This window comes from Eptatretus burgeri, chromosome 14 (genome assembly GCF_056783735.1).
Source record: "Eptatretus burgeri isolate ZD-2024b chromosome 14, Ebu_testis_v1, whole genome shotgun sequence".
NCBI lineage: Eukaryota > Metazoa > Chordata > Myxini > Myxiniformes > Myxinidae > Eptatretus > Eptatretus burgeri.
In genome coordinates, this window is record NC_140974.1 from 5816871 (window position 1) to 5838013 (window position 21143).

Sequence of the window (21143 nt, forward strand, 5' to 3'; positions counted from 1 at the left end):
GCTTTACAATGAAGTCTCCTGCTGCATTGAAGCAGTTAAAACTTGCCATTTGCCCCCATTATTCCACCCTTATTAATCTCTTCAATAGTTTTCCTTTGTGATCGATCAATGTGTTTATTTTATAAATCGTTCTGCAGCTCCGTAAACAAGCGAACAAATAAAATTTAAAGAATCACTTTTGTTTATTGTTCTGCACTTCCAAACCATTATATTATTAATGGTGCAGGAGAAACACCAAAACCCTCGTGGCACAAGATAACCATCACAACTCTGCTCAAAAACTGCAGATTGGTCAAAATTAAGCCCCGTGATAACTAATTTGGTACGTAGACGTTGTCGCGTTGGTTCAAAACCTGCAGTGTTTGTAAGTTATTCTTTCATGGCTGAACCGTAGCACTGAGATGACCAAAATTTTGGGTGTTGGAACTCCAACGTATTAAGCTACCCACCCCCCCCCGCCCCCCATGACCACCTCAAGGAAATTCTCCATGTATATTTTTTTATAGTTCTAAAAATCATAGGGGAAAAAAAAATCTCACCACCTGCACCACTTCACAGATATCACAATATATACCCACTGGGGAGTTGATGTCATGTGCCACGTTTCAATTTTTTGGGTTTAGCGGTTTCAGAGAAAAATATGTTCAATTTTTTTCTTTTATCCAATATGGCTCCCAAACCACGCGACATATGACATTAGTGTTATCAATAAAATATTCTCCGTGGTGAGTCCCTCCTATGTTTGCAGTTTCCTATCGATTGGGCAAGTAGTTGTCGAGGAACTTTTTATTTTTTTTAATGCGAAGCACACACACAAACACACCCTTTTAAGTAAGGGCATCTCAATTAGACTGCGGGTGTGGGGGGGGGAGGGGAGGAGGAAGAAAAGATAATTACATTTGATTACATTTCCTCCACATTAGGATGATTACACAGTATGCTTCAACAACAGACCATCTACACATAAAAGGAACCCAGTGTCAGTCTGTGATGCTTTATTCTAAAAAAAATTTATGCTGTCATATAATAATACAAATGGGACTGTTGTAAATCAAATAATCGATTTACTTGGAACAAATATTTGTTCCTTCAATCACTAACTTGCCAGTTTTAAAACACCGTGTTTTTGGGATCGAGGAAGAAACAGGACCTCAGGTTTTAATGTAGTCGGTCCACCAGTAACATTTATTATTCCACCACAGCAGGAATCATTTCGAAGAAAAGACATGAGAGGAGCACACAAAATTATATCACAGCCAGACAACAACAATTATGAGCTATAAAAGATTATTTAGTTTTTCGTGTTTTACTTAATTTTACATCCTTATTAAAAACCAGATAGACGTGCAACGTTTGTGAAGTACAACTTGCTGCATTTTCATCAATTCCCTCAGCGAAGCTATGGGAGGCACACCGAGCGATAGTAAATAATACAAGTCAATATTATCCTTCGATGCCTCACCCGTAAAGTTGTACAAACATTATGCTGAACCACCAACCATCATGAGCTTGCATTTCCGAATCCCTCTGCATTTTATTTTAAATTGCTCAACATGAAGGAAGCTATACAAGTTGAACTTGCACCGGCATTTTTTTTTCTTCCACGCTGAAAACTATCCCAAGGTGTAGAAATATTCTGGCAGATTTGGAATAGATGGTAAGCATGGAAGTGGAGAAAAACGAGAAGGGCAACGAGTAAAACCTTCCGAAACAAACTCGGTTCTCGTCGAGGGGACATGATGATGTTCAGTAGGAGAAACGAGGAGGACGAAAGTTGACATCAACTTACTCAAGACTTATCGTGCTGTCAGTTTTCAAAAAATCTTGCTGTGCTTGACTCAAAAGCAATGGTTTTTTCCTGCAAGATAAACATCAAAATAAAACAAGAAAATGCATTTGCAGAAATAATAAATAGAAAACACACTCGATGTTTATTTTGACCACACAGCTTAATGGCAAAAAAATTCGAGCGTGGAATTTAAACAAATGTAATTTTAAAGTGAAAAATAATGAGTTAATCTTCAAAAGATTACCAATGGTTGTGAATTATTATTATTATTATTATTATTTTTGCTCTGTTGCAAGCCATGAAACAATGCACGTGTGTGTGTGTGTGTGTGTGTACAACCCCCCCAACCCCCCCCCCAAAAAAACCCTCAGCTTTCCTTGTAGTGCTTGAAAGACAAACTACCGTTTGAAGTAACTGATCACCAGCATCAGTGCTGCAATGGTTTGTCACAAACCAATTTGCCTCATCATCACCACGTCTTCATGAATGAATAATCCCACAAAGAAGAAAGTCCAACTCGTGGCCAAGCATGCGATACCCACTGAACATCAAACGTGAGTTGTCGTTGAAGGCGTTGGCGAGTCTCCTCGAGGCGTTCAATGGGCCGCTCCTCAGGGAACTCGTAAGGTGCACTCCGCAGTTCCTCTTCCACCATGGAGCGTGAGAAGAGTTCCTAATTCATGAAGTCACAGCTTGTTATAGCAGGTCATGACATTTGTGGGGGTTTTTTTTTTTTCATTTTCCAAAATAATTGTTGCATGCATGTCATTTCACATTGGAAGGATGGAAGGGATACAGGGGAGGAGAGGTAATTCACTCCACATTCTTGAAAGAGTCAAAGCACAGCAAATGTGTTCAGCCAATGCAGAGTGTGAGGCTGTCGGCTCTTGACAAAAACTTTTGGGAGTATATTGCAGTTCGAGGAAATCAAAGAGTTTGAATAAGCTCGGTTTGTCAGAGGTCAATCCTCCAACCATACTACCTACCTCAGCAATTTTGCTGATCTTCTCATCAAGGGGAGATGTTGCACCACAGAGGTTTGCAAAATACGGTGGCTGTGAGGTTGCAGACAGTGTACTACAATCCGCCTGAAGCCCATCCCTGCCACGCTCATCTGCAGAAGATATAGCTTACTGGCAGCATAAAAATAACGGGATAAAAAGCACACACACACAAAAAAAATACAACCCCTAAAGGCGGTCACACCTTGACGATATAGCCAGCAATGGCAACGTATAAAAATGTATGTAAAACGTTGGCGTACGCTGAAATTTTGATGGTTTTTTTTTAAGTTTTGGTCGTATTCATAACATATTAGTAACCCTAACCCCTAACTTCCATTTGAGGGAGACTCACCACAACAATTGCAACTAGAAAGGCACTCGGTAGAGCGCAGACCTCTGCCAGCCTGAACACTTCATGTTTTGTATCCCACCGATAGGCCGGATCTGCATCCGAACCTGAACCAAAATCTAAAATCGGCTTGTTCTCATTATCTCCCCAACTCGTCTACAAAGCTTTGTCATAATCCATCCACAACTTTTTGAAACATCATGCTATATATCGTTTTTTGTCCTCCATTTCAATGGTGAAGAATTACTTGAATAATTAAAAAAAAAAAATATATATATATATATATATATATATATATATATATATATATATATTCTCAAATCCAGAGCTTCAACAAAATCAAATCAATTAGTCCAAATCACACACCCAACCTAACCTGACCACCAAGTTTCGTTCGAATCCAAAAATTACTTTTTAAAAAATATCCTGCTCACAGACAAACAAACAGGGCTGAAAATAAAACCTCGGTCCATCTTCTGCAGCAGAGATTATCTGGAGGACAAAAAAAAAACAAAAAAACAAGACAACCTGTGGTCACAAAGTGCAAATTAAAGAGCACATTAGGTTAATCTTTGTAAGAACCTTCAAAGGTGCCTAATCTCAAATGAGGTTGCCCAAAATAAAATTTGGTAAATAATTTGAGGAAGGTATTCTTTGCAAATGGATACTGAATTGGACATGTGGCACCAACAGGTGGGTATATGGTGTGGACTAGTTTACAGGCTCCTCCACTACAGACCTATCAGCTAACTTCCCATCATCAGCATGGTCGTGGAATCCATCATCACAGTTTATATCATTTCTGCCATTTACAGACTCCTCTCCAGCCTTGCACATCTCTTCCCCCCCCACCCACCCCTCCACAGCTCACCAATCACTGCTCACCTTAATCTTTCATTCCTCTTTTTTCCCCACCTTTGTAATAAACTCCCACACTCTTCAATCCGTCTCTTCTCTCCAGGTCTTCAAAACATTTGTTCACCACCATCTCATGTCTTCCCCCATTCAAAACAATGATCTTTTCTACCCCATTAATCCACCCCAAACCCACCTCCTTCAAAATTCCCTGTAGTACCACTTGTTCCTCCATGTACCCCACCCCATCCCTCCCCCTTACACAGATCTCCGAATGTCCATGTTCCCGACTGATTTGTGCTTCCCTCTCCTACCCCTAGTCACCTTCTCCCTTTGACATATAATATATATATATATATATATATATAGATATATATATAGATATATATATAAATATATATATATAATGTGTGTGTGTATTTTTGTTAAACATCCTTAAATGAAAATATAAATAAATGAAAATAAATAAATGAAAAATATGCAGGTGAGCGACCTGAGAATGGGGAGGCACAGTAATTTTTGTGTGCCGATGGACATCGAAGCAAATACACCGGGGAGAAAAAAAATAATAATTACAGAACCGTTGGAAAGCGTCCGTAAATGAAAATATAAATAAATGAAAAAAATTGATAAATGCAAGGCAGTGACCCGACACAATGGGGAAGCATGGTAATTTTGCGTGCCAACGGACATTGAAGCCGAAACACCAGGTAAAAATGACAGAACCATCATAAAGCATCCATAAATGAAAAAAAATTAATCAAATGCAGGTGAGCATGAAGACCATTTTACATTCACTCAGAATGCCTCGTGTAAGCTCTTAAAAAACAAACCACCCCCACCAGGGTCCAAATGTTGCATGTGCTGAACTATTATTGCAGGAGGCAATTATGTGACGTGGAAACTTGCAATCAGATGTTCTGCACATCCTTCGTGCCAAAAAGGCACCTGGAATGAACGCTGGAACAGCCCTTCAGCAATTACAAATCAATTCCATATGTTCAGTTGTTTTTTAATAGAGAAGGGTGCAGTAATGGTACAGCGATCATCAGAATTCATCTCATCACCGAGTTATATTGTTACGAATCTGGCAGCCATGAGCACTGAACATTCAGGTCCTTATAGAAGTTATATCGGGAAGTGTGTTTATAGTTAGGGCCCCCTACCTGTCTGTAACGGGAATTACATGTGTGCAGTGCGGAGTTTTCTTTACAACAAATCTCCTTCACTTCACTTACCGACGCCATTGCCCAAGTGTGTTCGGCCACATACGTGGGCGGAGATTTCCATCGCCTCAGACTGGGACTCCACCCAGGAAGGAAGGGGCGTGTCCCTTGTCCAATCACGCCACAGAGAGCGACTTTCCCACGGCACCCCAGCCAATGGGGTTGAGATTGCCACAGAGAGCGACTTTCCCACGACACCCCATCCAATGAGGGTGGAGATCGCCTCAGATGGCAATTTTCTCACCCCGGAGGAAAAAGGAATAAAAGGAACGCCAGGCTGGGAGCGTTGGTCGGGTGGTCGTCGTCATCAGATAATCGTCGTCTTGGGGGTCGCGGGTCTTGGAGCTGGCTGGTTCGTCTGGTCCTGGATCATCGTCGTCTGTGATCTTCTCCTTGGTCGATTGGTGCGTGGCCGGTTGGAGAGCACGGTACCTGGTGCTTGGAATGGCATCGTGTTGCGGGTTCGAGTCCCGCCGAGCCAGATCGTCGAAGACCACATGAGGTGGACAGGTCCAAACATAGGCTCTGGTCTCCAGCTCACCTTTCCTCGAGCTGGAAGCCTTCAATAAAATAAAGACCCGACGGGGTCCATTTCTTTGTGTGCGTGTCTGTGTGTGGGCCAGTCTTCAAGTAGAATTGTGCAAGTGCTTTCTTTTGCTCATTGTACATTACATTTCTTATTTGGATAACTCTGCTCTTTGTGTGCTTCCCCTCCCCGATTATTGCAAAATAAATACCCCGATTGTTGAATGTACCAGCTCGTTTCTGTGCTTCTTGCATTGGTTTGCCGTGCAGCGAACAGGAATTAGGAGGCTTCATTGTTGTCGTAATCATGCAATCGGCCCGGCAGGAATCTGGTACTCTCCGCTCGGGGTACGACTCGGATGCGGCTCGGTAACGGCGCGGATCGCGCAGATCCTGCAGAAGGTGAATTTCCCCGGTCGTTTGGACGACGTGGGTACTTAGGTATATTGAAATTGGCAATCGACCCTATCCCACGTGGTCGACCTATTGGCGATCTTCGGTCCGATAAGGGACCCGTCGGCTCCGGAGTGACGACCTATAAATTCCGGGTGTTCGGTGGAGCCGACTTTACTGCTCCATCTCGCGGTCATGCTCGCCACCGAGACCCGGCCCCACAACAATATTTTGGGAACAGCATCACCAAAGCCTTTATCAAGCAATTTAAATAAAAAAAATTAGTTCAAGTCATGTGTCAAAATTATTTAGTGTATCAAGCTGTTATTTCCATACTGCAAAAGGATTTCGTGGAATTTTTATAGCCTTGCGCAAAATCTGGTTTTGTAACTGTACATAACAAAATATGATATCATTCAAGTTCATCATAAACCAAAGGAAATGTAGCACAAGATCATACACATTGACATAGCGATCAAATATAAAAAAATACAAATTGGACAATCATGTAGCACTTTGTCCAACTATAAAAAAAAAATAATCGGTGAATACTTGTCTGCCAAGTCTCATGGAATTTCCATAAGGTCCCCTATCCCACGCACACCCCAGGCCATGCAACTTGAGCTTTGGATTGGAAAGTTTTAACTTTTAATGAAGCCAAAAATACTCAACAGCGCAGTGCTTGCATGAGGTAAGACAGTAGAAGCATCAAAAGCTATATTATGAGGACATGCTTTTCAAGTTACCATCAAAGCAAGGAACTGATCATACCAGTCAACAATCTCTCTGATTGCGCCAATTCTAAATTGGGTCATGAATCACAACTACGCACAATATTGTTGCCAACGCTCTTCAGATCCAAAAAAAATACACATCCTCAGTGGAGACCAATCAGCTCACTCATACAATAACCAACGGTCGATTGCAAGTAACAACGGATAACCAGAGGAAAAGGGTCATGGTTTTCCTAAATATCAATACAAAGTGCTAATACTACCTGAATGTTGAAAATATGGCCAACATTAAAACAAACTCTGATTTATTTTTATTAATCAAGTTTTAAAGCAAAACCTCCAAAGCCAATAATCAGCAAATCCAACTCGGAATTTCCCAGTATATGATGGAGTGGTTGTCTTGAGCCTGGTGTTGGCGCAATGGTTAGGGCAGCGGCTTGGGATACAAAAGGTCATGAGTTCAAGCCCCGATGGGCCACTGAATTAATACACCAGGGGGTTGACTCAGCCTGTCATCCTTCCGAGGTCGGCGAAATGAGTACCAGTGTACTGGGCCGGTGTATACCCCGGTTAAAATAGGTGTACCATATCCCTGTGTCGTAAGAGGCGACCAGGGTTGCGTCAGGAAGAGCATCCGGCGTAAAACATGTGCCAAATCACTATGCGGATCATACAGATGATCCGCTGTGGCGACCCCTAACGGGAGCAGCCGAAAGAAGAAGAAGATGATGGAGTGGTTGTCTTGTCTTTCTCATTTACAAATAAACATAAAACCTGTGACATCAGGTTCGAGGAATGAAGCAGGCAGTCCAGGGGAGTTATTGTCTTGATTTTGAAATGGACAGACAGCTGTTATTTGTTTACTCATCTCGGTCGACATCTTACGCACCACGTCAGACTGCTATAACTGTTTCTCTCTTACTCTGAGTGGTCTAGCAGACATGGCACTCGCACCTCGAGGTTTCTCTGCAAGTTGATTTTGGATCAGTGCAGTATCACATGGTAAAAAAAGAACAAAAAAAACACTATCATTATTTAGATCACTTTAAATCAAACATACAAACATGCTGGGAATGCAAATAGATTACTGGAAACAATGTCATGTAAACCGATTTGGGTCTCACAAACATCTGGCACTCGAGATACCATCGTCGTCGATGTGGGAATGTTGGGTAGCTATACAAGCTTGTGATGTCTTCATTCTACCACCCCGCCTGCCTCTCATCCCACCAATTTCTCTTCCTTGTTAAAAGGGCTTTTGGCAAAAATAACAATGACGACTGATGCTTAACTTATGGAACACAATTTAAATCTGTGCTGTCATCTTTCATTCTTCTCCTGTAAAGTGTAGTATGGAGCAAGTGGCTGTGAGTAGCATTACTGTTAGAGAGTGTAGCTGTGCCGCTGATGGCGTCCTCCCCATAGGTTCGGGAATGAATCTGAAATTTGTTCAGGGTGCAAGCGATAACTTACCTACTCTTCGTCGAAAGACACCGAGAGATCTTTAACGTCCAGCAACTACAAGCTCACGGCTCACCTCCACTTATTTGCTCCTCTATCCTCTCACCTGTGAAACAAACTTTCCCGGTCTGTTTAGTCCCATTCTTCCCTTTCGGGCTTCAAGACAGCTGTTCACCACTACCTCAGATCATCTCCCACCCATACTCATGATCTTTTCTCCATAAAATGACCTCATTCACAAGCACTCCATTTTTTCAGGTCATTGTTTCATTCCCCTCTCCCTCAGCTCTCCTGGTCACTTGGTGAAAAAATTTTTTTTTCGCCAACAATGTTGATCTGCAACATCCGCCTGTCTCACGATTTTTGGCCAGTGTTCAAAAAACCGTTCTGAATTTTTTTTGTGTGTGTATGTGGGTCACTCAAGGACAGCAAAACATAATTTTGGTTCAGATAAGATCTGAATCCGGATACTCGAATTTTTTTTTTAAAGTGATTGTTCACCATTGATAGATGGGGCCAAAACGAGATGTAGCACTGTGATGTATGAGCATAGAGCGCGAGGGGGTGTGGAGGAGTTGTGATAGTAGTCACGTGTCTGCAATGCATATATCTGTTCGCGCCCGCTAGAGGCTCTGAGTAGTGCGCATCCGAGTACGCAATAAACAGAGTTACGAATACCCTCTTGACTCTCCGTATCTCACTGCACCTCGGACACGACAATTGGCGACGATGGATTGGTATTGGACCACCGCTCATGGCGGAGTGCATGTTTTCGTCGGCAATGACTTTGAGTTGTTTCCGGAGCAATTGGATTGCCAGGCGCACATGGCGCCGGGAGAATCATCGCAGCTCGCGCGGTACGAGTTTGCTCACTTGGCAAGGAGCCCAGGGGAGCATATCGCGAGTTTCACCGCGCGGGTGAGACATCTCGCCGTCGCCTGCAAATTCACGTCGAGTGAACGGCAGGCCAGGCTCAATGATAGTTTTATTTCTGGATTGTAAGACTCAGACATGGTTTCGGCGATACTACAGCTGAAGTACGAGGACATTACGTTCAATTCAGCAGTGGGAACGGCATCGGCCGTCGAACAGACGCTGAGAGATGTCCGAACCATTGCCGGCCAGAGCCTCATAGGTGGTCCGGCGGTCCACGTGGCGTGGGACAACCCTGATGACCCGGGGCAAGACCTGCAACCTGTGCAAGACCACCCTGACGACCCAGAGCAAGACCTGCAACCTATGCGAGGTTTTGTACATGACGTACGCTTTTCCGTCCCGGAGCGAGTCCTGCAATCTGCACGGGGCAACCCAGACAACCCCGGGTGGGACCTGCAGCCGATGGTGAACCTGTTTTCAACTGGTCCGAGGGTAACAAGACCAATGACAGTGGAGATCGAGGTGAACAAGACACCGATCGTTTTTCAAATTGACACCAGGGCCGCGGTGATGATCATGGGCGAACAGACCGCTCGTAGACTCCACGGTCTTCACCTTATCAGGTCTACCCTCACGCTGTACACGTACACCGGTGAAGCGATTACGCCACTTGATATGAAGGACGTATCGGTGACCTACCAGGGTCGGAACGCCGTGCTTTCGCTGTTTGTGGTACGAGGGGAGGGGCCGGCGCTCTTGGGCCGAGACTGGCTGGCGCCAGCCATTCACATTGGGCGACCCATGCCGAGCCAATTAGAGAGTCGGTTGGGGGAGGTTCCTCTTTTGGAGCCCGTACCTCCATTTGCGCCCGTGCCTCCTTCGGGGCCCGTACCTCCGTTTGAGCCCGTGCCTCCCTCGAGACCCGAGGGCGAGGTACCGGTGGCAGGGGACGTAGCGATACCACGTTGGTGTCTGTTCCTTGCTTCTTGCAACTACGATGTACGGTTCCGGAGCAACGGGGAGCATGCCAGCTGCGACAGGCTCTCGCGCTTGCCTTGCGTGGAGGGTCCACCTTCGTCTGGATCAACCAACCGCGTTGATGTGTTGGCACCGAAAGAAATCCGGGGCGAGCCGGGTCGCGTCCAAGAAGGTCGCGGTGCGTGCCCATCGACGGTGTCCTCTTCGACGTTCAGACGAGGACCTGCATGCAAGTCACCTCGGCATCGTTAAAACCAAGAGGCTTGCTCACGGCCTGTTCCATTATTTTATGATCGTTTCATGTTTGATTATCGAGGCCTCGCAACGGTCTATCGCCACGGAGCAAATGGTTCAGCATTGCACCACGTGTCAGGAAGCAAATGCCGATAGTCCACGTTTGAGCGAAACGTGTTTGATTGTGATCGGTGCGTTCGCTGGGTGGCCGGAGCGTGAGCTTTGGCGGGGTGCTTCGACGGGCATTACTGAAACAAGGCTGCGGTTGATCGTTGAGAATAAAAGCATACCCGAGAGATTGGGTTCTGGCAACGATCCGCAGTTCCTCACAGATGTGTTTAATGATCTTGTGCATCGCGGCGGTGTTCAACACCTTAAACGGTTTGTTAAAGTGTTGTGTCATCCTGACATGCCAAAATTGTTTGTTAAAGTGTTGTGTCATCCTGACATGCCAAAATTGTTTGTTAAAATGTTGTGCCAGCCTGTCACGAGCGAGCAGGCAGCATCGGTTGTTGAGATGTGGAAACATGCTTTGCGTGAGGGGAAGTTTACATCTGCGCCGACGATGCTTCATGGGTTTTCGTTACCGTGTGGAAATGTGATACGTGCAGCCACCGATGAATGTGAAGGTAATGGAACCAGCAGATTGCCTGGTTCGGGTTGATGGCAGGGAGCCGGGGCAGGTTCGCTGTTCAGCGTCACCCCCGCCCCTGATATCGTCAAAGCCAGATGTGCCGAGCGCTATGGAGCGCAAACCTCTGATCTCGCCAAGGTCAGATGTGCTGGCGTCCACGGGGCTTGCGGACTCGGGGTGTTTACCTGATTCAGTCCTGTCCGAGGGAGACGAGCAAGCTTGTCGACCGGGGGCATTTGATGGTGCAGGGGGAGGTTCGCCTAGGGTGTCACCTCGACCTCGCCGGAAGGCGTGTAAGCATGGGCCGTCTGGGGGCGCTGTCTGCCCGGGGCGGATCAAGAGACGTGGTACTTGGGGGGGATTTTGGATGATTAGTGTCCTTCTGTTTTACCAGTTGCTTTTTGTGTCATAGTGCCAATGCTTTTTCTGGGTTCCGTTTTGGCACGAGTTGCTTTTTGTGTCAGTGTCAATGATTTTTGATTAGTGTAGTGTTGTCATTTTATGATTATAATTGTCAGTTTATAATCATACTTTTAGGGGGGAGGAGTGTGGTGTATGAGCATAGAGCGCGAGGGGCGTGGAGGAGTTGTGATAATAGTCACGTGTCTGCAATGCATATATCTGTTCGCGCCCGCTAGAGGCTCTGAGTAGTGCACATCCGAGTACGCAATAAACAGAGTTACGACTACCCTCTCGACTCTCCGTATCTCACTGCACCTCGGACACTACAAGCACGACATCTCAACAAGTTACGGATGGATTCCGACGAAACTTGGAGGTTGGGCGTGTGAAAAGGACGAATCGATTCAATTTTGGGGAATATCTGAATCTGGGACCGGATACGATAATTTAAATTTTAAAATGATTCTTCACCATCGAGAGATCCAGATTCAGATCCGACCCATCAGTGGGATACAAAACGTAAACTGTTCAGCTTGGCGGGGGTAGACGCTCTACTGAGTGCTGTTCCGTTGCACTCAGTGCCACTGTATGAATTATTTTTCATGTGTTAGTCATCGATTGGTTTAATGATATTGTTACGGCTGTGGAAATTCGCAATACACCATAAAGGGTCCTTAGATCAGTTATGACACTAAGTTCATGTGTAGTTAGTCCACACCTGTTGTTTAGAGGGAATATGTGCGATTCATCCGGACTGCGATGCTTTGAGTTAGCCATTTTTCTTTCTCTATTGTTATTTTGGACCATTAAGCCGCCAACAACTCAAACCACCACAGCAAACCCCCCACCACCTTCGCCTTTCTCCTTCCACAACCAACAACCACACCACCTGTCAACACCGAATGCAGTGTTGTCCAGGGCCCGTTCGGTGATTATTGCCGAATGCATCAAGCCACGAGTGGACATGGATCCTTCCGGGAGAGGAGAAGCGGATCAGGAAGGCTTCACGCCCCTTTTTCTCCCATCCAATGACTGAGCATCGGGTGTCATGGCCCCACCTCCGAACCCACTGTAAATGCGTGCCTTAACGGGAGAGGAAATTCGGATCAGGAGAGGCTCACGCCCCTTTTTGCCCGACCAATGGCTGAACGTCGGGTGGCGTGGCCCCGCCTCCAATCGCGTTTTGATCCACGAATCTGCATACAAGCTCCTCCCCTCGTCTATAAAGAAGAGAGCACAACGCAGCTCGTGGGTGCAGAAAGTGTCGCTAGTCGGAAGTCGTGGAGTCGAGAGGTTGTCGTTGCGGGGATCGGACGGCGAAGGGGACGGAGCTCGGAGTGGAGGTCGAGGGACGAGTCGAGGAGTGGAGCAGGGACGCAGAAGAGGACTCAGGAGCAAGAGTTCGCCGGAGTCGGTGCGGTCCCGAGACCCTGCTAGCGGGACGGAGCGTCCGCCATTCCCTTCTCCCGACCCCGAGCATCAACAATCCCCCCCCCCCTCCATCTGCGCTGAGATAGCACCGGTAACCCCGTCTGTTCCCCAACCCAACCGTAGTGCTGACCAACACGTGCCTGCGCAACGCACCCCAAAGGAGCTCACCGACCATACCAGGGGCACGGAGTCAGGCACGTTACGCGGACATTGCGGCGAGCCCGCCATTGCGCCACGAGGGCGCGGGTAAGACCCCTTCGGTCTCGTGGACCTGGCCGATCACCCAGGTCCCACGTTCATTTGGTCCACGGACCTGTCTGCCTCCTTGCCTGTGAGGGTGGCTTGTATTTTCTTTGCTTTTGGTGTAAATGTGTGTGTGTAGCGCCAGTCTATTAAGTAAACCCGTATAAGTGCTTGTGCATTGCTTTATTCAGTTTTAACTCTGCGTATTGTTCTTGCTTTGACTATGTACGTGCATTTTTGTATGATTGAAAAATACGTGCTTGTCTGCGTGCGAATTAAAAGTGCTTGTCAAACTGTTTCCCATTTCGTTGCGTCCTTTCCTCTGGTTGAAATTTCCATCTTGCATCACGTAAGGGATTGGTCGTGGGTGTACACACCCAATAAATAATCTGAACCGTCGAGGTCGACGATAACTCCGCTCGGTTCTCCCTGCAGCACGGAACGAGCCGTTTAAGCAGTTCATGTCCGAAGTCGACCTGCGGCGTGGTACAACTCCTCGGTACGCTACCCGCGCGGGTACTTAGGTATATCGACATTCGGCGATTCACCCTATTTCGCGTGGGTAGAATGTGGACTGGGTTGTGGTGAGGTTAAACCCCCACCCGTGACTGGCTCCTAGCAGTAGTTCCAGGAGGGTCACGACTGAATTGTCCGTTCCGGTGGGCGACGCGTCCCGATTAGAGTTACGTGGCCGATCGCACGCCGGGCGGGCGAAATTCGTAACAATATAATTGTAGACTATGCATACACTGAACCCAGGCTAATTATTTGAACAAAACATGGTGGGAAATCATTGTACATTGTCCATATAAACTCCTCAGGCTAGTTCCTCCCCGACCAGCACAGCAAGAGCCAGTAATGAAGAGCAACGTGAAGACAAGACAAACCAAACATTCTCTGCCAACCTCTCAATGAGACTCATCTTCACACTCATCATGTACCAACAACCCATAAGGATTTCCAAAAACAAGATCCCAGACTCTCACACACTGGTACCATGGACCAGGGTTACTTTTACCCTCTTTTGGAGTTATTGGTTTCTATTTTATCAATTTTATTCCCATCCACAGCCGATATACATTATATGATACAGAGATCAATATTTTCACCCTGGAACATGAAACAACCATTTGTTTCTTCCTCTCGAGATTTCGAATATATTCTACCCTACTTCTATCAACGGCCACAAATATCCCCCACCATCCGATGGGGTGGGCCAAGGGGGACGCGTCTGGGCCAAGGGGGACGCGTCTGGGCCAAGGGGGACGCGTCTGGGCCAAGGGGGACGCGTCTGGGCCAAGGGGGACGCGTCTGGGCCAAGGGGGAGGAGTGTGGGCCAAGGGGGAGGAGTGTGGGCCAAGGGGGAGGAGTGTGGGCCAAGGGGGAGGAGTGTGGGACCAAGGGGGAGGAGTGTGGACCAAGGGGGAGGAGTGTGGACCAAGGGGGACGCGTCTGGCCCAAGGGGGACGCGTCTGGGCCAAGGGGGACGCGTCTGGGCCAAGGGGGACGCGTCTGGGCCAAGGGGGACGCGTCTGGGCCAAGGGGGACGCGTCTGGGCCAAGGGGGAGGAGTGTGGGCCAAGGGGGAGGAGTGTGGGCCAAGGGGGAGGAGTGTAGGCCAAGGGGGAGGAGTGTGGACCAAGGGGGAGGAGTGTGGACCAAGGGGGAGGAGTGTGGACCAAGGGGGAGGTGGCTGGGCCAAGGGGGCGGTGTCCGGGCGAAGGGGGAGGTGTCTGGGCGAAGGGGGACGCGTCTGGGCGAAGGGGGAGGTGTTTGACCCAAGTCTTTCACAAACCAGTTGGGAAGATATGAGGCTCAACTGAGTCTGAAAGGCGCTTTGGGCTCCAGATTTGTCATTGTCCAGAATGCGGGCGATAACTCGCCTCCTCAAGAAAGGCACCACGTGGGGTCATTAACGTCCACAAACGAATGATAGCAGCACACGGGACACCCGGCTTAACGTGCCGTCGAGTTTGTGATGCAACCAACGCCCGACCTGCGAATCACCAGCGCGGCAGTTTATAAACAATGCTAAATGTGGACAATCTCCTCAGTTCGATTCACAACGTTTCATCACGAACGAGTCACAGCTCGCGAACACTGAATGAAACACATTCTCGATATTTTTTATTCCTTCCCTCAAGAGAAACTCACCCGGCGCGGAGGAAACATCTTCCACAGACATGTCCGTCCCTCGTGGGTTGTTCAGTCACACCGACGGACACGTTTAAATGGGAGAGAGAGAAACACGAGTAGAGCGACCTCTTGGCACGTGATCCGAAGCTGCAACGTGAAGATAACAACACTACTACTACTACTACTACTACTACTACTACTACTACTACTACTACTACTACTACTACTACTACTACTACTACTACTACTACTACTACTACTACTACTACTACTACTACTACTACTACTACTACTACTACTACTACTACTACTACTACTACTACTACTACTACTACTACTACTACTACTACTACTACTACGTCAGCCGGCAGGCGGTTGTGGTTTGAAACACCAACGAAAAGAAGAAACAGAAATATAAATATATATACTGTATATATATATATATATACATCCGCCTAAGTTAAAAAAAATTAACCAAAGGGGGGGGGGGTGCATGACGTATTTCACAACAACCAATACCGGCCGTGTATTCGATAATAACCAATTGCGAACCTCCAACAAGATTGATTGCACTTGCACGCCGTAGCAGCCGCATTGGAAGCGGGAACTCTCGTGGGAAACCAGGATCTCGCGAGAGGAGTTAATGGAGGAAACGAGTTTTTTATTTAATGTTCTTTTGGGGGTTTAATGTCGTTTTCAGAGCCGAAAGGCGCGATGTTCGCCACGCACCAGAACTTGGACGTGATACCCAAGGGTCCCTTTGGTTCCCCGATAATTTCATTGGATTTCCCGCTTTCTTTTAAGAATCTCAGCCCAGCTTCACAGAGTCGGGGATGCTTCTGGCAGACCCGACACTTTAAACCCCATGTGTGTGATATTCTGAAGAAGGTTCCTTCCGGATCGCTCGTAGAGCGGGCATTTTAACAATATGTGGGTGAGGTCTTCGTGATCCTTGCTGTGTGCACATTTACCGGTGGGGTGACGTCACATTCTACAGAGGGAGACATTAAGGCGACAGTGTCCGAGTCTCAACCCACACAGAGCTTCCTGATCTCTCGGAGTCTGGGAAACTTAACTGGAGGTACCACCACCGGATGGACCTTCGAACAAAATCTTCCCATCGTGTTTGCTTCGCTGCCTGATCACAGGTCTCATTCCCACCGATCCCCACATGGGCGAGGATCCAGCACAGGTGGACCACTACACCCCTCCAGGTCGCAGTGTCAACTAAATGGAGAACTTCAATAACTAGGTCATATCTGTCATCATGTCGGGATTCCAACGCCTTTAATGCAGCAAGTGAATCGGAGAGGATGACCGCACTGAGAGGGCTAAACTTAATGATCCATTCAAGGGCCAGAACTACATAGCAAAGAGCTGAATGGAGAAAAGCGAGAGATGGTTACGAAACTGGACTGACCGAACCACTCTGTGGTTGCACACATTAACGGTTTCGCTTCATAAATTGGACAATTCGTTAATAGGCTCATTTTAAAGACGTCATTAAAGAGACTAGTACGTGCCCGTAAAAAAAAAAAAAATAAACCAATGTCACCCGCAGGGTGACCCGTATCTTGCCAAAAGGTGACCACGTGTGACTTCTTTTTGGAAAGGGGGGGGGGGTAGAAAAGAGGATGACAAATTTACTTGTGTGAAGAGTGCTTTAACCTTAGCACTGCCAATGTAAAAAATAAACCAAAGGTGACCACATGTGACTTCTTTCAGGTCACACTGATGTGAACAGAGCTGCTATCCACCAGGAGCGACTCCTTGAGGAATATCTGCCGACGAGAGATTCCGATGAGAATCGTTCTACAGAGTAACCATGAAAAATATGCTTTTGCCTCATAACGTCACCAAATGACGTCATAATGTCTCAAGCTTGACATATCTAGAAAGCACTCATCGAGGTGTTCAATTTGAGGTACGACACGAGATGGTTCCGAAAACTTGAAAATTTGACCTTGGGGTCAAATATGTTTGACCTCAGGCGCTAACCATGAAGGTCAAGGCCAATTGCCACCAAAAACTAATCAGCGGAGCGCCAGACCATGAACTACATTCCCATAAAGTTTGGAGACGATTCGATTAAAATTAATCAAAAAATAAGGGTTTCGTCGACTCCCCTGATTTGTGACAAAGTGACCTTGACCTTTGACCTTGACCTTCAAAATTTTATGCGCTGAAAGGGACCTCTATAGGCCTCTGATATGCGAAGTTACAAAAATTTCCAATGATAACTGTGCTCTGCAGAATTTTTTACACATTATTACTGACACACAAAAAAAACAAAAAAAACATACAAGCTGACTAACATATCTTGCAAAAACTTCGTTTTGGCAAGATAAAAATAACTTTCAAACCGCGAGCAAGAAACAACAACCACACAGGCCGTTCCTTCGCTCTGGTGTGCCCGTAGTGCATGGCCCGGAAGTTCGCATATCGCAGTTACGATTATTCGCAATTTAGTTTTAATGGCCAATTATTCAATTAGCGCCAACGTATTTTGCCTTTTCGCAATGTCGTCGCAAGGAAAAAAAACCAAAAACGTTTGTGCAAAAAAAAACGAATTTTTTTTTTTTTTACTTCCTGGTTCGGAGCATACCAGTTCACACTGGTGTTACCAAAATGTATTCACCGTCTAATATGAAAACGATCATAACTTGGGGCATTGTGTTTATCTATAAATGCGCATAAGAAATCGAGAAATTATTAGAATACACGAAGTCATCATTATCTGGAAGTCCGTACATTTTAACCCGTAATGGGGAACGCGGCTGAGGATCACTTCCCCATCGGCCACGCCTACGCAGCAACGTGTCCTGTCATTGGTTGGTAAATAAATGGCCATAACTTGGGAAGCACTTATCCGATTAATATCAAACCTTGAAAAGGCACATCCTCAGGTCCCCAGCAATATATCTGGCAAGTTTCAATAATATCGGACCACTGGTTGTTGATAAACAGCGGTCACAGACACAGATACACACACACACACACACACACACACACACACACACACACACACACACACACACACACACACACACACACACACATTGCTGGAATTATAGATAGATAACTAAAATGCTTGTTGGTTCAATAGATAAAGGCATCGATGTTTTTATTTTATTTTAATTATTCCTCAGCAAGAGCGAGGCTCATGGAATGGAAGGTGAAATTGACATTGTCATGGTAACGGGGCAACAATTTAGCATCACCAGGCAAGGAAGTAAACGAACAGGAAAGGAAGAGAGAAAGGAGGGAAACACTGAAACCAGCAAGTGCATGGGTTGGGTAAAGGAATGGGGTTAATGGGGGAAATATGGGGGTTTTTTGACTGCACTGTACACTGTATTTGTGCAATTCCTCGACTGCACAAGGTTCCATCGATTTATTTTGTACATTTGTGGAACCGCCTTCCAGAGGCTGTTCTGTCTCACCCATCCCTGCAAGGCTTCGAGCAAGCAATGCATCGCGTCATCTCTTGTCATCCGGACAATTATAACTTATGATCATTAATTATTACTCCCATTAACCTTTACTAACCCAACAACCTTACTTGCTAGTTTCAGTTTCAGCCTCCGTCCTCCCTCTCCTCTTTTACTGTTCGTGCATTCTCTTGTTGTTTGTCCCACTGTCAGTTCTACCTTGCTCTTCCATGAGCCTCACTCCTGTAAAGGGAAAAATAGGGGACCATTGGTCCCATAGCATTGTGGCTCATCAAGCTGGTTGGTAAAAATTGGAGTGACGGGTGGATGAGGGTAAAAATTGGAGTGACGGGTGGATGAGGGTAAAAATAAGAGTGGGATTTACAATACATAGTGTTGCGGTTGAGGAAATTCGCAAACCACCATTCAGGTCCCGTAGGTGAGATATCTCTGTAAGTACATGTGTAGTTAGCCCAAACCCGTTGTTTCGAGGGAATAAATGTGATTCATTCGGGCTGCGACCCTTTAAGATAGCCGTTTTTCTGTTCTATCTTTATTTTGAACCAACCACGTCTCAACCGCCATCACACAACAACCACCAACCGCAACGCCGCTTCACAACAACAACAACAACAACGCCAACAGCCACGACCTTTACCTTCACAGCTCGCTCCCGCAAACATTGCATCACCGCCATTCCAAGCATCACCGTAGCCATGGACCACCACTTTAAACCCTCCACCACCTTCGCCTCTCCTTCTGCGGCCATTCCCGCACCACTTGTGAACGCCGAGCGTCAGGCTGTCCTGGCCTCGTGCGGGACGCGCGCCGAGCCGCGGGTGCAAAAAGCGGCCTTTCCGAGGAGAAGTCGGATCAGGAATGATACGCGCCCACTTCTGATCCGTCCAATCAGCAAGCGCGGGGCGGTTTGGCCCCGCCTCCAGGCGCGTCGGAGTAGAATCGATATATGCAAATTCGAGGATCAGGGGAGATTCACGCCCCTTTTTCTCCGTCCAATGGGCGAGCGTGGCTCCACCCCCAAGCTCGTTCTGATCCAGAAATTTGCATATGGGATCTCCTACACCACTATAAAGCGCCGAGCGCGGGGCGAATTTAACCAGTTTTTGGGCTCGGGCGAGTTGGAGAAGTGTGGCAGCGGCAGAGAGTTTTTCGGTCAAGGGAGTTGGAGAAGAGTCAAGGCGAGTTGGAGAAGTGTGGCAGCGGCAGAGTGTGGCAGCAGCAGTCAAGACGGGTCTGGAGGAGAGTCAGTCTGTCGGGGTTCGGAGTCTGTCGGGGAGCTGCAGAGAGGGGAAGCCGGGAGCGCGGTTGAGGTCGCAGTGGAGTCGCTCGTTGCGGGACCCAAGCAAGCCAGCTATCCTCTTTCCCCAGAGCATCAACAATTCCCCCCTTTCCCCCACCCCCCCCCCCCCGCGCTGAGATAGTGCGAAAAGGGGGCCCCGTTCCCACCCCACTCCAAGCAGTGCCAACGAAACCCGCGAAGGAGCGTGGAGTCGGGGCACCGCCGCCACATTTGCGGCTCATCACAAGACGGGTAGGCTCCACCCGGTCTCGTGGCCCACAGGCCCGTCTGTCCCATTGTCGTTGAGGGTGGCCCTTTTCTTTTGCTTTTGAGTATATGTGTTGTCGGCGCCGTCTGTAAAGTAAACGATGTTCACAGCAGTGCAACTCCCAGCTGCTGTCTATGAGCATTACTTTTGCCTACTTCCGTGATAATGCCTACTTCTGGTATGATGATGTGTCAAAAAATGTTTTTGTGTCATTGTGTGTCATTTTTGTGTTTTTGTGTCACTTCTCATTGTGTCAAAATCAGTCCTATTTGATAAGGTGCAACTCCAAAGTGTCTCAAATTCATATTTTTCGAGATATTGCCCACATTCTGTATTATGATGTCACTGGCGGCCAAATTGTGTTTCGGATTTGCTTCTTCTATTAATCTAGTCAGACGTTCCCAGAGGTAGTCGATCATATATTTTGCGTTTTGCATCGATTTGTAAAGCGGTTTCAGAGAAGATTAATTTTAAAGGTTTTTCTTTGATCCAATTTGGATCTGTGTGTGGTGTCTGTTGTGTTGTGTGAAATATGGGTGACTATGGCAACTGTGGATAGTGAATTTATAATGAGTACAAGGATCGCTAATGTCTCAAATGTGTCTGGAGAGGTAAAGGAACCGAATTGGATCTGTATATAACTGTGTCTGGAAAGAGAAGAAGCCAAATTAAATAATGTGTCTACAATGTGCAATGGTTATCAACCTATACGATCTCTTCTGTGGATTTAAGGTTACGGAATGTGGCAGCACAATGGAAGTAGGAAGAAGACCTCTCAAACACATGTCCCGTTAACCCATGGATGACATGTGGCTATCGAAATACAAATACTAACGAAATAACTACCTCGGAACCTACCTGCTTGAATGTGTGCT

General features: G+C 46.7%; 1 protein-coding gene across 6 annotated transcripts in view; it reads right to left on the bottom strand.

The window, feature by feature from the left end:
* The window catches only part of LOC147012591 (AMP deaminase 2-like), a 65017-nt gene extending 49459 nt beyond the window's left edge, over positions 1-15558 (bottom strand). For 2 of the 6 annotated variants that reach the window (XM_085853604.1, XM_085853602.1), the window contains exons 1-4: positions 15288-15557; positions 2776-2903; positions 2332-2462; positions 1790-1858 (exon numbers count right to left, since the gene is read on the bottom strand). In XM_085853604.1, the coding sequence (XP_085709730.1) occupies positions 1790-1858; positions 2332-2462; positions 2776-2903; positions 15288-15318 (359 nt within the window). In that variant the 5' untranslated portion in view covers positions 15319-15557. Of the gene's footprint in view, positions 1-1789; positions 1859-2331; positions 2463-2775; positions 2904-7797; positions 7842-15287 lie in introns of all 6 variants that reach the window. The other 4 variants (XM_085853605.1, XR_015051004.1, XM_085853601.1 and 1 more) reach the window with 4 other exon arrangements.
* Positions 15559-21143: the final 5585 nt, after the last annotated feature.